This window comes from Aptenodytes patagonicus, chromosome 2, assembly GCF_965638725.1.
Source record: "Aptenodytes patagonicus chromosome 2, bAptPat1.pri.cur, whole genome shotgun sequence".
Classification (NCBI taxonomy): Eukaryota; Metazoa; Chordata; class Aves; order Sphenisciformes; family Spheniscidae; genus Aptenodytes; species Aptenodytes patagonicus.
This window is the reverse complement of record NC_134950.1, coordinates 120,812,418-120,828,581: the sequence shown is the minus strand read 5'-3', so window position 1 is coordinate 120,828,581 and position 16,164 is coordinate 120,812,418. Positions and strand designations below refer to the sequence as shown.

Sequence of the window (16,164 nt, the reverse complement as noted above, 5' to 3'; positions counted from 1 at the left end):
AATATGGCAGAAAAACAACACAAGACTGGCCTCTACAATACTCATCTCTTCAGCAAATATCACACAGTGCTTGGGATCCCATAAAGTCTAAAACCAGGAAAGTTTCCTTTTTGCCCTTGCCCTTCCTAATGTTAGTGGCCTCATCACTGCATTTGCTTTATGTGGCAAGGTTTTGGTAGCGCAGCGGTTGCAGGGGTGGCTTCTGTGAGAAGATGCCAGAAGCTGCCCCCATGTCAGACAGAGCCAGTTTCAGCCGGCTTCAAGATGGACCCGCCGCTGGCCAAAGCTGAGTCCATCAGTGATGTTGGTAGCACCTCTGTGATAACATATTTCAGAAAAGGTAAAAAATACTGTGTAGCAGCTGTGAAAGAGGAGTGAGAATATGAGAGAGAAACAGCCCTGCAGACACCAAGGTCAGTGAAGGAGGAGGAGGAGGTGTTCCAGGCACCAGAGCAGAAATTCCCCTGCAACCCATGGTGAAGACTACGGTGACACAGGTTGCCCCCCTGCAGCCCATGGAGGTCCGCCCTGCAGCTTGTGGAGGACCCCACACCAGAGCAGGAGGATGTGCCCTGAAAGAAGCTGCAGCTCGTGGAGAGCCCGCGCTGGAGCAGGCTCCTGGCAGGAGCTGTAGCCAATGGAGAAGAGCCCATGCAGGAGCAGGTTTTCTGGCAGGAGCTGTGACCTTTTGGGGGACCCACGCTGTAGCAGTCTGTTCCTGAAGGACTGCACTCCGTAGAAAGGACCCATACTGGAGCAGTTCTTGAAGAACTGCAGCCCATGGGAAGGACCCATGTTGGAGAAGTTCATAAAGGACTGTATCCTGTGGGTGGGACCCCACGCTGGAGCAGGGAAGAGTGTGAGGAGGAAGGAGCGGCTGAGATGAAGTGTTGTCAACTGACCACATTCTCCACTCCCCATCCTCCTGCACCTCTCAGGGGAAAAAGGCAGAAGAGTCAGGAGTGAAGTTGAGCCTGGGAAGAAGGGAAGGGTGGGGGGAAGGTGTTTTTAAGATTTGTTCTTATTTCTCATTCTCCTACTCTGTTTAACTGGCAATAAATTAATTTCCCCAAGTTGAGTCTGTTTTGCCCATGACGGTAATTGCTGAATGATCTCCCTGTCCCTATCTCAACCCACGAGCTTTTTGTTGTATTTTCTCCCCATCCTGTTGATGGAGGAGGAGTGATAGAGCACCTTGGTGAGCACCTGGTAGCCAGCCAAGATCAACCCACCACAGGCACTCATGCAGGGAGGTGATAGTCCCAAAGTGTAGCATGGACCCAGAAGTATTCGGAAGCTTTCTGATAATTATCTCTAACACCTGATCAGTCCAAATCTGAACTGCCAATTTTGCATGGTAAAACGCTCGTGAGACAGCTTTTCCTAGCCACACTGAAAATATTGCAAGGGTATGCTGCTGACAAATGAAATGGGACATGGAAAGAGATACAAAAGTGTATATATATACACATACACGCACAAATACAACCCCAGGATTCACAAGCCTCCAAGTACAACCAGGATCTAGACCAATTTCTAACCATTTTTGGAGTTTATCCAAATAGCTCTGCACATTTTAAAATGTTAGCTACAGGCTCAACTCAACCTGAAAGTCTTGTGGGCGACACTCTGGCTGACAACATAAGGGAACCAACAAAAAAAAATTTAAAAGATGTCTGTCAGTTTTTAATTCCACTTTGATTTCAGTGACTGGAAAAACTCAAATGAAAACTAGTGAATAGTTATATTTTGAAGTAAAGTTACAGCTGTGTAATCCTGATCCTTTTGCTCTAACCCACTACTTTATCTTTTACCTGTGGAAAAGAGGAAAAGCCACCACAATCCAGTAACTCAATTGATTTTACTTACCTTAAAGTCATTATTGTATCTACCGAAGTTGACTCGGCCCATATTCTCTACCAAGATGTCCAGGTTTGCTCCAGCCTTCCCAGTTATATTTATCATAAGTGATTTGTCCCTTTCAAGGACACCTTGAGGAACCTATATGAATTACACCAAGAGGAAGAAAACAATAACCATTGAAAACCAACAAAACCCTGTTATTTGTCTCTTCAACTTGCATGAAGAAAAGAAAGGTAAGAAAGAAAACACAAAAAAAGTAAAAAAAAAATTTTCCTTTCCTCTTGCATGCAAGCACACACACACACACACAAAAAGCTGCTATGTCAATATTCACATTTTAGTCCCTCAACTGCATGTGCTACTAGGCAGCATTTCTCTAATTGACACCATCTCTTTCCTTAGCTGAATTCAACTAACTCAAGCAGCTGTTAGAACCCTGGTGTTTTTGATGCATCTGATTCACAAAAAGCAAGTTCTCAAATTTAGTCTACTGACTGAAAATATTTTGGCAATATCAGTGATTAAGAGGGGCTTCATCTTCCAATTAAGCTCACATCAATATTTAGCTTTATTTATTCCCATTCCCAGAGCATAAGGAAAGAAGAGCTTGACCTGGACACAAAGGTGATGAGAGTCAGCACACGTCAAAGAATAATTAAAAAATAGGCTATCAAAGTCCATTAATTGATATTAATTCTCATTAAGCAGGAACAAAACCCTGCTTAAAGGAAGAAAGATGAAGTTCACATCCTGTACAATAAACTTTTTTTTAATTTGTGGTCAGAAGCCAGTTTCATAAGGTAAGTCATAGGCTCAGGCTTCCACTTCCCCCTACCCTCATAGGAAAAAAAAAAAAAGAATTAAAAAAAATTAAAAAAAAAAATCTATGGAAACACTGTAGAAAGCCACCGAGCATATCATTAACGTATTTCATGAACCTGCAAGTAATCCCTTCTTCTAGTTTTTTGGGTTTTTTTTTTCCCACTGAAGTCATGAATCTGTATCAACATTCAAATATCTCAAAAACGGAAACAATTACATTTTCCTTAGAAATAACAGATAGTCATATTTTCTGAAATATGAATATGAACATTTAGTATGAATCAACTATATACTTTCTTACTTCCTTCATCTTATTAAATAAGATTATCTAAAAGTTGTTTTGGTAAGCTGGAGAAAGGAGAGAAAAAAAAAGGCAGACTGTATCCATGACTTTTGTGAAGGCCACTCATAGCAGAAATGAATACCAGCAAACAATGTTTACCCCATCGACAGAGACATAAGCACGATCATGGACTCCGTTTAAAGGTGAAGACAGTTGTGTTGGCTCCGTACAGTTTTTTGGAAGCGTAGTTCTGTACAGTACAAACCCAAAATACTAAGAAAAGAAAAGAAAGGAAAAAACCCAAACAGATTAATGAACCAAGTCATTCCGTAGCTTCAGTTCAGGTCATGAATTAGAAATCCCACATTCCTGCCTACATGCTCAGATTGAAACGTTAACTTTCATTCACTTCAGATAGCATCTATCACAGATACCAGCTTCAGATTAGAGTTCACTTTGACCTTTAAGTAATGGGTGTAAATTCCACAGAGTTTCCATTTTTAAATGTTTCATCAGAACATTTATGTAACTTTAAAAGATAAGGGTCTTAGCTATGAGGGTATTTCCTCAATAAAAACAAAGTAGTTAATGACCAACAGTATTATTTCTTCATTAAAATCAATGAAAAGATAGCTGGAAAAATCCCTTCATAACTGAGTTTATATAACAAACTTGAAAGTGCATTTGTCACCCAGTGCCCATAAATTGACATATTCATCAAGTTGATATTATCCATTTTAAAAACTACCTGATTTACATCAGGAACATTTTGGAATATTTTTCACTAAGTTCCCCATCAGGAAATAAAAAAAAAAGTCACAGTCATTGGATTTGTTCTCATCACAAAGTGAAACACAAGTTAAAAACAAGTCAAAAAATGCATCGTCTCTTTCACTCAGTAGCCACAAAACCGTTTATCTTCAAGACTTGGATTAGAACATAACCCTGGCAGGAAGAAGTGAGAGTAAACCATTTCCATTCTGCTATAATTATTACATTTACGACAAGGTGCTTAGAAAAAGGGAGGGGGAAGGGGGCAGGGAGGGAAGGAAAATAAAAAAATTAATTCTATGCTAGGAAGATCTGCTGGCTGCCCTCTTCTCTCAGGAGTTTTCCTAAGCAGAGTACTAAGGGTGGGAAGGCCAGAGGACAAGAGAGAAAAGCCCACTAGAAATTCCATCCAGCCACAACGTACTACCTGCAGCTTCTCTCACATCTCTGTATTAGTGGCTTGGAAAGGAAAAATCTGAGCTTTGAACCCCTGCTTGACTAATGCCATATGCCAGGCATCTGCTCAACTGCTCCCCCCTCTTCTCCCTCCCCCAGCTACTACTACCATCACATTCTCTCCAAGTAGTTTATTTTAGCTGCAGGCAATTAGCACCCATGCTCCAGTCTCTGCGAAATTTGGCACAGAAGCAATCAAGGAGTCATGTAACCTTAATGGAAAGACAGAGTCCCTCAACAGCAAGGGAAAAAATCTTTGACTGTGAGGGAAGATATGGAAAGTCACCAAAATTTACAGGGAAACTGATGCAGAGACTGACACAGAGGGAACATAGGGGAGAGTGGGAGTCAGCAGAAGCCACAGGAAAACAGAGAAAGGTATTTTTCCTGTCTCAACCAGTGGGGTGAATGACCTCAACAGTGGGTTGCAACAACTCCAAGAGGTTGCTCCCAAAGGTTTCTCTCACCGCATTCTCTTGCCTCACCATACATGTAGTAAAAGTAAAGGACTACAAATAAGTAGGAGGCCCACAGAAGCGTCAAATGGATTGCATTCCCTAATCTCCAGGTCCCCTGACTTATATGAGAAAGCAGTGTCTCAGCCACTATGCTCACTCTGATAGCAGGTTGAGGAGAGGCAGAGAAAAAAAAACAGGATAAGGAAAATTAATAGTGAAGAAAGAGATGGATTAAAAAAAAGTCTCTTAAGAACCTGAAAAGCAATACTTCAGAGAGGAGTCAGATAAAGGTGAAAGCCTGGACAGCATATGTACCTACATTCACGGAAAGAGGAAAACCTCGGGTGCAAAACAGGAGCACTGTAGAATATGGAAAGATCTCCAATGCAAAAATCCCGTACACCTTTATAATACTATTACTTCTGTGCTGAGACAAGGTGTAAGACACTGGACATAAGAGTCATACCACAGAGGGTTGTTCAAATAAACTTCACAAAATTACTGCAAAGTGCCTACTGAAGGAATCCTCACCTGCTTTAGCTGAACAAAGGTTAATGGGTAAGTGCTTTTCATTGGTCCCGCAGCTGACAGCCTGTCAAGAACCTCCACCACAGTGCCCACCTGCAGCATAGAAAAAGCAGATATATGAAGGTCAGTAAATTTCAATACAAATATAACAGCTTGCATATCCAGCCACTTTGCCAGCTAGCTGCATCTGTCCAGAAAGCAAAGAAATCTTAAGCTGTTACATCATCCTTACAGACACATTAATAATACAATACAGTACAGAGAACTAATGAACCCTGAAAGAAACATGCTACATGTGGAGCAATGTTTTAAAAATCCAGACGTTCTAAATTTGGTATGCATTCATAAAAATAAAAGTGACCCTTTATTATTTAATGAGAACTAACCCAGGAGTTTCTCACAAAAGTTGTATAAACAAACACAACAGCTCTGGACAATTAATACAAAACAACTGTATTATCTAAATTTTGCTCAATTCTACTTACAATCAAGCTAGGGAAAATGCCACTGATTTCCAGCAAGTTACTCTGAAATCATTTTGAGATAAGTAGGGATACAATTTGGTTCCATCAAGAGTTATCCAAGATGAATTTACCCTATTTAGTCTTAAATAATTTTAGAAACCTTAAGGCTGTAATTCAGTGTCACGTATAAGTGGCTGGACTGATTTTAGTGAGCCTGGGAGCAAGGTTTAGGTTAGTCACATGCGTAAGTACCTTGCTGAATAAGGGCTTACACGTGTACAATTCAATTGCCTTTTGTTGCCATCTGCAATTTCCTTTTGTGATTATAGAGTTTTCTACTCATCTACAATTCTCTCTCAAAGTCCACTATCAATTTTATGTTAGTTAACATGCACACAATATGCCTAGTGTCTTACAAGCTCAAAAATCAACTGCATTCATATTTTTCATGCAACATGTCAGTCTTTTTCACCAGAAGTATTGTCACTGTTCAGTGGTAATTACACATCAGACATTCAAAATATTTCTCAAATGCAGATTTACTTTCAAACGCTTGGGAAAAAAACAGCAAAAAAGATTAGGCATTTAAAATCATATAAAACTGTATACTATAAAGCAGTCACAGCAATACAGACTTCTGAGGCTACTTCAGTAACAGAAGTATGGAATTTTTGCAGAGCATACATGAAATTCAGCAGTGCTGAAATATTAAATTATATATTAAAATGTACATCACTGTGCAAAATGCCGTATGTGACAGAAGTCAGCATGAATCATCTATGTACACGCAATTATTCCTTCAGCATAGTACTGGTTTTGGCTGGGATAGAGTTAAATTTCTTCATAGTAGCTTTATGGGACTATGTTTTGGATTTGTGCTGAAAACAGTGTTGATAACACAGGAATGTTTTCATTACTGCTGAGCAGTGCTTACACAGAGTCAAGGCCTTTTCTGCTTCTCACACCACCCCACCAGCGAGTAGGCTGGGGGTGCACAAGAAGTTGGGAGGAGACACGGCTGGGACAGCTGACCCCAACTGACCAAAGGGATACCCTATACCATATGGCGTTATGCTCGGCATATAAAGCTGGGGGAAGAAGGAGGAAGGGGGGGGCCCACACATTCGGAGTTATGGCGTTTATCTTGCCAAGTAACCATTACAGATGATGGAGCCCTGCTTTCCTGGGAATGGCTGAACACCTGCCTGCTGATGGGTAGTAGTGAATGAACTCCTTATTTTGCTTTACATGTGTATGCAGTTTTTGCTTCGCCTGTTAAACTGTCTTTATCTCAACGCATGAGTTTTCACACTTCTACCATTCCGACTCTCTCCCCCATCCCACTGGGGGAGAGCAAGCAAGCAGCTGTGTGGGGCTTAGCTGCCTACCGGGGTTAAACCACAACAAGCAGGTAGACATAGATCTAAATGGACTTTTGAAATGAGTTTATCTCAACTCTTTATCTAGGAACAAGAAAGCAAAAGGACGCCATAAGTGTGCAAAGGGTAATTGCCATTGCTACCTGCAGGTTGGGTCACCCTCACTAGTCCATAAGTAAGCATGTTCACCCTGGCAAGAAGGCTGTCAGTCAAACAATGGCTTTGACCAAAAGAGCAAGGTCTTCAAAACCAAAGTGTAAGATCAAGCATAAAGAAAAAAAAAGAAACAAAATAGCTCCAACAGGAATGATATCAACTACTGGCAGCATCCTCTTTGCTTAACCCCTTTCTAGCCCCAACTCATATCAGCGTTGCCTGCTACTTGCTATGGCTTGAGCTCTCCATATCCCAAGAACTGAGTACAACTCCAGAACCTACGAGTCTGTGAGTTGCAGTGCTGGGGCAGGCATTTCCTTGTGACCAAGCACTCCTCAGGGCCCTCCAAGCGGTGACCAGAAACCACCACCTGCTCACAAGCCTGCACAGCCACGCAGGCACATTGCAGGCACTAAAACTCACTCATTTCCCTCTGGAAAGGATGCTCCCCCCATTCTGGGTCTTAAACCCCTAAACCCTGTCACCTTGCTCACATTTCTTGAGCCCATCTATTGCTGTTCTGCCTTTGCCTGCCCTCATTCCTCATCTTCAACACTTCTCTTTTGCATCTATGCAGTAACATTTTTTCCTCCTTGCCTGCTTTCCTGTCTTCTGCTCTTCTGTAGCAATGTCAGTGTGCCCAGCATCTTTTAATAAATTACCTTTTTTCCCCACCCAGGAGCATTCTTTAAAATAATTCAATAGCTCAAAACTAACAACTGCCTGATCAGGGAACAGCAGGGGAGTTTTTCTTTTTTTTTATTATTTCTTTTCCCTCCCTAACTAGCCTAGGTTCCCCAATTATTTTCATCTGGGGCAACCTATTTGCAAACCTCCAAAAAACAGCAAACATGACAGGAAGCACTGCTAAGGGCAAAGATCTCTTTTCCTCAAGTTTAGGTCCTGAGCAGCTGATCAGGTACTTAAGGACTGAGTTGTCACAGAGTATCTTGGGGGGTGGAAGAGAACAGCCTGCTCTGGTTACATGTACCTCTGTAAAGTACACCATATGACTCCTGAAAATACTCTGGAGTCTCCTCTTCCTTTCTGCAAAAGTATCAAGGGAGTTGGTTCACTGCAGTAGATTCAACGCCCTGCATAACAGGCTGGCTGCTGGACTTCTGACTGCACAGTGAAGCTTCACATAGTACCTGTTTTAGCACTGTCACTGCAAACGATATAGCTGGGAAGTTTACTATTACCAAAGCTAAGTCTTATCATTTAAAATATTCAGTCTCTGATATTCACCCAAATACATTCAGGCTTCTCCATACAACAAGGTGCACTGGACCTGGACCCAGCAGAGACTAGAATGAACGACAGAATTGGGAGGACAGCTTTGGCTGGAACAGTACAAACCCTCTGTGATTTGAGACTCATCCTGTGTTGCAGGGTAACCAAGTAGAGGAGTAAACTGCTGCTGAAGTTAAGCAGTAGGTTCACAAAGCAAAAAGCAGCCTTCTTCCCAGAAAACAATTCTAGAGACTTTCAGTGCAGATGGCAGTATATGTACAGGCAATGATAGGAACCTCACACCTGGCAGTTTCGACATGCCATCTGGATTCCTAAAACTGTTGGGTGGAGAGTAAAACACCTCCTCTCAAAAAAGCAGCAAGTGTAAAAGGTGAGAAGGTGCAGGAACAGGGCTCCCAGTGTGACGGCCAGGTCAAAGCTGTGATATTTGAGCAGGTTTAGTCATCTGACTCCTCCTTTGTAAGACAGGTGTCTGGGCCAGGCACCCTGCAGCATTCATTTCTTGAAGGCATGAAAGTTCATTGTTCTAGTGAAATTGGACAGCCCTATCTGAGGGCCATGAACCATGAGGAGATGGGAGAGTCAAAATCTGATTGCTAGACTCCCAAATGCTGACAACCTATGATAGCAGAAGTGGTGGGTGTACTGATAATGGTATATAATTAGTCACTACCAAATATAAGCCAGTTGAGTGAAACCTCATATGACAACCCCTGTCCTAAAAGGTCTGAAGATACTCAAAGGTTGTTGAAAATGATACAGATCTGTTTCAACTTCACTGGTGAATCACTTTTATACAAAAAGTATTTCTGCCCACCACTTGAGCGGGATGACTTGAAGACATCTGCAAAGCCTTATCACTACCAAATTTTGCAACGCTTCAGCTGCAGCGCGTAAGAGATCAGATACATCACTGATTGGAAAGGTGGCTGCCAAATTAAAAGTATAAAATCAAAGCATATGAATTACAGTTTCCAGTACACCAACTGCAGTAATCCTCCACCTCAAAACAACTTTTCTGTGCCCAGCAGAATGAATATAGCCAAGTTCATACCTGTTGTCTCTTCCATCCCCCCTTAAACCATCCTCTACACTCACTGCAGGAACCTAGTTCTCAACTGTATTTCACAGAAAATTGTCACTGGTCCTAAAATGATGGTGCTATGGACAAACCCCAGCTACTCATGTGCTGACCAGCTATACCACTGTTGTCAGACAGGATATAGCAAGGCTGGGTTCGGCATGCTAGGTTCTACGTGCTTTTCCCTCGGCAGGAAACTAATTTAATTTCTCTCATCAGCTACAGATTTTCACAAATCTTGTAAGAAACTTTTCAATAAATTTGAAAGTCTTATTGATAAATGTTCCATATTCAGAATTTAAACACCTATAAGTATTTAAAAGATATATCCTACCTGCTGCTTCTACTTCAGAGGCATCACCAGCTACAAAAACACTCTTTGTTCATAGCTCTCATGCTAGCATTCCCCCAGCTACATTACTCATACATGAGTTATCTTAGACAATTATGATTCTGCTGTGTTAATAATATATTAATTTCAGTTTAGTAAAACTTCAGGCATATACTGCATCTTGTAAAAATTATCTTTTTATGTCCAGAGAACATACATTTTCTCATTTTCCACCATGGGCATGACTCCTAACTCCCAAGCTCTACTCCCTCCCTCCTGAAAGTTTGCTTTCAAGGTTTTCCTCTGTATTTTGTGTGGTATCTAGAGACTGCCATGACACCCTCAAACATTTTTTGCAAAAAGCAAACATACAGCATTACAGAAAGACACACAGCATATTACAGATGTTAATTTACCTTCTGCAAGCGAACCTTCCCATATGCAAACTTGGGTGTTGTCGGAGGTATAAGACCTTCTGGTAACTGCTTATACTAGAAAGGGAAGGAGGGGAAAAAACACACAAGACTTAAATACAAACTTGCTTTAACTGAATTACTTTCCACTTCACAATTTACAAAATTAGAACTTTGGCTAAAAGTAGATAATCTCACTGTGCTAAAAGACTACAGCTGCATCTAGTTGAAGATGGATTTTTTTCCAATAAAAACCAAACCATCTGACTCGATCACTTATGGTAAACAATTTTTAATAACTATTCAACTCGAAGTAATGGAAAAAAGCATAGCAAACAAACGAGCTGCCAAAGAATCACAGTGCCCTTGGAGCCCTCCTGTGGCTAGAGCTTGCGTTACTGTCTTCTACAACCCTCCTGCAGTCGTCTCCCCAGTCCATGGGAGCTTGAGTTAACCTTTCCAAGTCTGTAGGGCAGTATTTCCACCTGAGCCTTCCTTAGCAGCACTTCCATATGGGAATTATTAGCCTCTTGTGCCTTTCCTTTCAGTGTTACTATAGTCCACCACCACCTGCTAATCCACTACTGCCTGGGCTGGTTTCTTTGAGAAGCAGGCCTTGAGACCACAGCCTCCTCCACAGCTCCATGAATCCTTGAGATCCCATCGTTAGCTTCCCTCTGGTCCTGGTCTAGACAACTGCCCAGTCAATCATAGGGAAACTTGACAAGGAAACATTCTGACTGCCGGGCTATTTCTGTTTACTACTTGCCCTGTATCTCTAGGAAGAACCACCTCAGATCAGCAGAGAGAAGGGGTGAAGGATATCCACCACTTTCTTGGACACCTTTGAGGAGTGGCAAGTCTAGACAGTGGCTTTCTGCCCCATACCCTAGCTTCCTCCTTTCTGAGCCTACAACCTTCTTTTCTCCTTGCCATCGTCCCCTTATCCCTTTCCTGCCATTACTTGTCTCCTGCAATGTCCACTCTTCCCATCTGTTCTTTCATTTACTGAACATGGCCCTGTCTGCACATTATAGAGAAAAAAAAACTTCTGCAAACGAGATAATCCATGTGACCAAGCAATCTAAGCCTACATTTTAATACACATGCACAAATGACCACCCTTGTGAAGGCTATCTTAATCTGCACATTCAGTGACTTCTGAGTGCTTACTTTGGCAGCTTCTCAGGGGTTTTTTTAAATAAATTTGGTGAGGGGCATTTTTCTTGAGAGATTTTACTTCAATTTCAGCTTGAAAGTTTTAGCACAAGGCATGATTTACTGGGCTTATGCATGGTATATCCAGCATAAAACTCATGCTCAAAAGCTCGCCTCTGCACCAAGACAAGGGTTTGGGGTTTTTTGTTGTTTAGTTGGTCTTTTTTTTAAAAAAAAAAAAAAAAAAAAAAAAAAAGACCACAGCAGAATAATTCCCAATGCCCTCCTGTCAAATCTTAGCTATGGACTGATGAAAGCCTGATTTATATTTCCAGTAACAAGTATATTTCTTCCTCTCTGTGTTTGAAAATAATCAAGATATTCAGGCTTAAAGAAAAGAAAAACTATATTCACCCAAGAGAAGAAGTCAAAAGTAGGAAGTTTCAGCCCAAATAGTAAAAAATAGAGAATGCTGTCAGCAGTTGAAAAAAGCTGTAGACTGAAACCCTTCTTCTTTATTACATTTATTAACTGAAGGAAACAGTAAAGGAAGGTTATAATGTGTTAGCGTGGTAGCACAGCTAACATGTTGAACGCAGTCATTAGTTACAGGCAACTTAGTTTTCTTTCATCAGCTCCACCTCAAACTGCAATTGAGTAGATAGAGTGTTATGGGTTTAGAACCCACAGCAGAGACAGGAAAATTTCACTAAGAACCTATGGATATAGAAGGTTAAGAGATAAACAAACCACACCAAAAAAAGCTGTACCATCACCCAACACACCTTAGGTTATACTGAACACTTCAGACCTTATCAAAGCTATCTCAGTGCACTAGAACACAACTTACATTTCAGATACGGATCGCGCCTTCAAGAAAACAACTCAAAAATAGGAAGACTGGGAATTTCTCTGGTGAGAAAAGCTGTATCAAGACAGGACGTTCCCCTTGAAAGGCTAACAAAATTATCCCATCAATGGAAAGCTTAGGGATAATGGAGAAATTGAAGAAAGTGATCCACAGCCAGCCTTCCACAGGTACAGAGGTAAAGGTGTGCCCAACCCTAGAGGAAGTGTAACACACTTTTGGGAGATCTACTCCCATCAAAAAAATGTCTTCTAGTGAATAGGAATGTTGCTGGCATGCAACAGGACAACAAGTATAAGCCTGAGCCTTGGGATTTCCATGGAATCTGTTTTTAAGCCTCATCTGAACAGCCTCCAATGCAAGGCTATTCAAAAATCTAGATACAGGTTCCATGTTTCACTTCAATCTCCAGTTTGTAGAGATACTGTGCATTTTTACAGCAAAGGCAAAGCTGGTCTCACCCACTAGCTACCGTTTGTGGCATCACAAAAAAAAGATGTGTTCATTTGAATAAGCATGCTTCTTCTCACAGAGGCCCAAAACCACAACATGAAGCTTGGGATACAGACAGCCAAAGCACTAAGCTGCACTGCATCAGGCTGACATCGAGTGATGAGCCTGAGCTGACTGAATGGCTGATAGATGCTGCAAGGGGAAAGCTCTGTTCACTCATCCTCCATCTCTGCTCCCTGCCTGCCTCCCTCTGCTCCTCTTGTGCCAGCACTGGCTCTCATCTGACTGAGCCAGCCAATTCAGTTTACTGACCTTGAGCTGAAAGAAAACAAACACAGCAAAAAAGCAGAGCTGAATCATTTCGGTGTCAGACCTGCACCTGTATCCCCAACCCTGAAAGGAAGGAGGGAGCCATCGGGACAGAACAGATAGCCAGAGAGGTGCAAGATCTTCCCCCTTTTGTAACAACAAGCAGTTAGGTTGGCCTAATCGCCTTGTTCTACTTCACTTCCCTTACCTGCAGAAAATAGTAAATTCAGAAGTAACTTATACCACCACAAGAGCGAGAAGAGTTTGCAGCATGCCAGGGATGTTTCAAAGAACCATTCTAAACATGTCCTAGGAACACTTACCATACCAATGACTTCCCTCAAGGCAAAATATTTTTCTGTCAGATCCCCCGCTTCACTCAGTGGAGCATCATAGTCATAACTAGTGGGTTGTGGCACATAGGGCATATTAGCACCTAAGGGAAGGGCGGGGGAAAAAAAAAAAAGCAATAGAAACAGTGAGAGAGTTGGTTTTTTTACAAAGGTATCAACTTTCAGAATTCTTTCCAATCACAGCCAGACTCCGCTACATTTTTAGATTCAATGTAGGCCTTGGTATTTGGGATTTGGCATAGAGAAACTATTCCTGATGGAGGACAACGTCCTTCTGAGCTCACACTGCTCTGCTATACAGTCTTCAGAAATATTCTGAAGAGAAACAAATTTATCCATGTTTCAACTGTTTCACAGAACTGAGTGAAGCAGAAGTAGCCTTTGCAAAGATAAATACCATGTGGGTTTAGTACAATGTGCTGGCAACAGACAGAGAACAGCTAGAGCAGTCATCTTTTGCCATGTGAAAGCAGGCATAGCTTATTCTTTCACAGAACACATTACTACCCAACTCATAAACAGCTCCCCTACATCATTAGTATCATTTAAATAATTTCTTACCATTCCAATAGGCAAAGTTAGTCCCACCTATAAACATGTACCTAAAGAGGAAAAAAAGCCATCCGCTTAAATCAGGTTTTGCTGAATCAGGAAAAAAAAAAATCCCCCCCAAAATTAACCTCTACTGAACACACACTTACAGGTTAACGTTAGCACCACGTGCCAGGATTTCATTAAGTGTTTTAGCTATAGTTTGTGCAGGCACAACAGAATGACGGTGCCCCCAGTGATCCAACCATCCAGTATAAAACTCAGAATTAACCTGAAAGGAGGAAGGGCAAAAGAGGAAGGGAAAACATGAAGAGGGAACAAGAACATAATGCAATGTGATTTAAGGTTACTAACTGTAAGAGGGAAGGAAAAAAGGCACCTTGACTCATTCGAGCCATTTTTAAACTACTATAAATACAGCAAAGTATACACTAAGTCAGTCCTCCTCAGCAGATTACTGGTCAGAAAAATTAAAGGATTGTTTCAATAATTTTACAGGGACACTTTGAAAATAATTGCTTAAGTACCAAAGGGCATGGATTTCCTTGGAACCTGTCAACATGAACATGTTTCAGATGCTTGGCATTCAAATAAATGATGGAACCAATACAATATCTGCAGAAAAGCGTATGTAGACTAGATGTAATGGAAAACAAGTCTTTCAAATACTCTAACTGCATTCTAAACAATTTCATAGCACAGAGACAATCTTATACCCACAACGGACCTTCTTCCTTTGTCAAAATGGCTTCCAGCAATCTCACATCCCATTATAGCTTGTGTAAAACCTCTAGGGTAGCTGAAAACAGGAAGCAACTTCTAACCTGCCCTTTTAATTTTGCTTTTAACTTCCACCCACACACGTACCTCACTAACTCATCTAATCATACTTACTGTTTCCACTGCTTTGTAAACATTTGTTTTAGCAAGGAAAAATACTGAAACAAAATCAATACCTTTTGAGTCTAAAATAGTATTTGCAGAACAGCAGTTAATGTGGATTTGACAAACACACACAGAAGCTCCTTTATTCAGTTTTTCTGACTGACTTGGAAATTATGTCTTTGTAAACATGTCCCTAAAACTGTCCAACACACTGTTGTCAACTCCCCTCTTATTAACCACTGCAAGATTAGGAATGTTACAAGAAATTTAAGTGAAAAGACATACCAAAGGGCCCGTAGGTTCACTGCCCCTTTGAGCTAAGAATGCTGCTGTGACATTGCCACCTATAAGCAGATAGAAATAAAATTGAGTTGCTACACCCATGACTTTTTCAGTCCTTCATTTTACTGAAATAGGTGTCTTATCACCCTTCCAACATCTAGCAAAAATCCAGACAAGAAAGTTACTTCAGAAAACACAGGAATCGATACCTTTGATTCCAGTGTTTAAGTTGCAGAACTTATTTAAAATATAAACATACATGTATGCACGCATGTATGCCTGCTTTTGAGATACATCTTCTGAAAACCCAGCTTTTCTCAGGAATGACATCCTGGCACCAAAAAGTCTGAGATGTGTCTGAATTGCTACTTGGTCATCGGAAAGTATAGGTCTGGGGTTGTGGTACCAAGACAATGGGGAAGAACAGAAGCCAGGCAATCTCTAAAAAGGAGTTTTCACTTCTGATCAATCCTAGTGGCTGAAGCCATAGGGACTGGAAATAACTACTTCCATGAGTAGGTCACCATCTCATTAACGATACACATGAAGGAGTTCACAATTTCAATCTACTTGTAAGAAAACAAATTCCAGCTAAGCACACATCTTTGACTGTAGAGAGAATAATGTACAAAAGAGGCCACATGTAAAAAAAAAATTGAAAGATCTCTTGGTGTTTGTTTCTTTTGCCTTAAGCCTATTTTCCCAAGTCCATGCAGTATATGAACATTTATATCCTTAACTCTCCTCTTCTACCAAAAGGGCACTTTCTGACCACACTATGGTTGCTTAGCCATTCTTCAGGCCTATATCACAGCAAATTGTGGCAGTGTGCACATTTCTAATTATGATCTTCAGCAGTAATTTTTTTTTCAGTAACCACTGCCTTAAAAAGAAATTAGCTATGAGGGCTGGATTCTGGGACAGACAGAGTACATTAAAAAAAAAAACAACAACAAAAAAACCCAGCATCAAAAAAAAAAAATTAAAAAAAATCAATGGAATCAATGCCAACAATTACTGCTAATTTTTAGGAGATATGCACTAT

The 16,164-nt window shown here is 41.0% G+C and overlaps 1 protein-coding gene across 1 annotated transcript in view; it reads right to left on the bottom strand.

Annotated features, from left to right (window-relative positions):
* GLB1 (galactosidase beta 1) overlaps positions 1-16,164 on the bottom strand; it is a 48,158-nt gene that overhangs the window by 8,642 nt on the left and 23,352 nt on the right. The window contains exons 7-14 of the mRNA XM_076330980.1: positions 15,123-15,181; positions 14,102-14,223; positions 13,962-14,002; positions 13,371-13,483; positions 10,263-10,337; positions 5,185-5,274; positions 3,128-3,241; positions 1,870-2,001 (exon numbers count right to left, since the gene is read on the bottom strand). Of these exons, the coding sequence (XP_076187095.1) occupies positions 1,870-2,001; positions 3,128-3,241; positions 5,185-5,274; positions 10,263-10,337; positions 13,371-13,483; positions 13,962-14,002; positions 14,102-14,223; positions 15,123-15,181 (746 nt within the window). The remainder of the gene's footprint in view (positions 1-1,869; positions 2,002-3,127; positions 3,242-5,184; positions 5,275-10,262; positions 10,338-13,370; positions 13,484-13,961; positions 14,003-14,101; positions 14,224-15,122; positions 15,182-16,164) is intronic.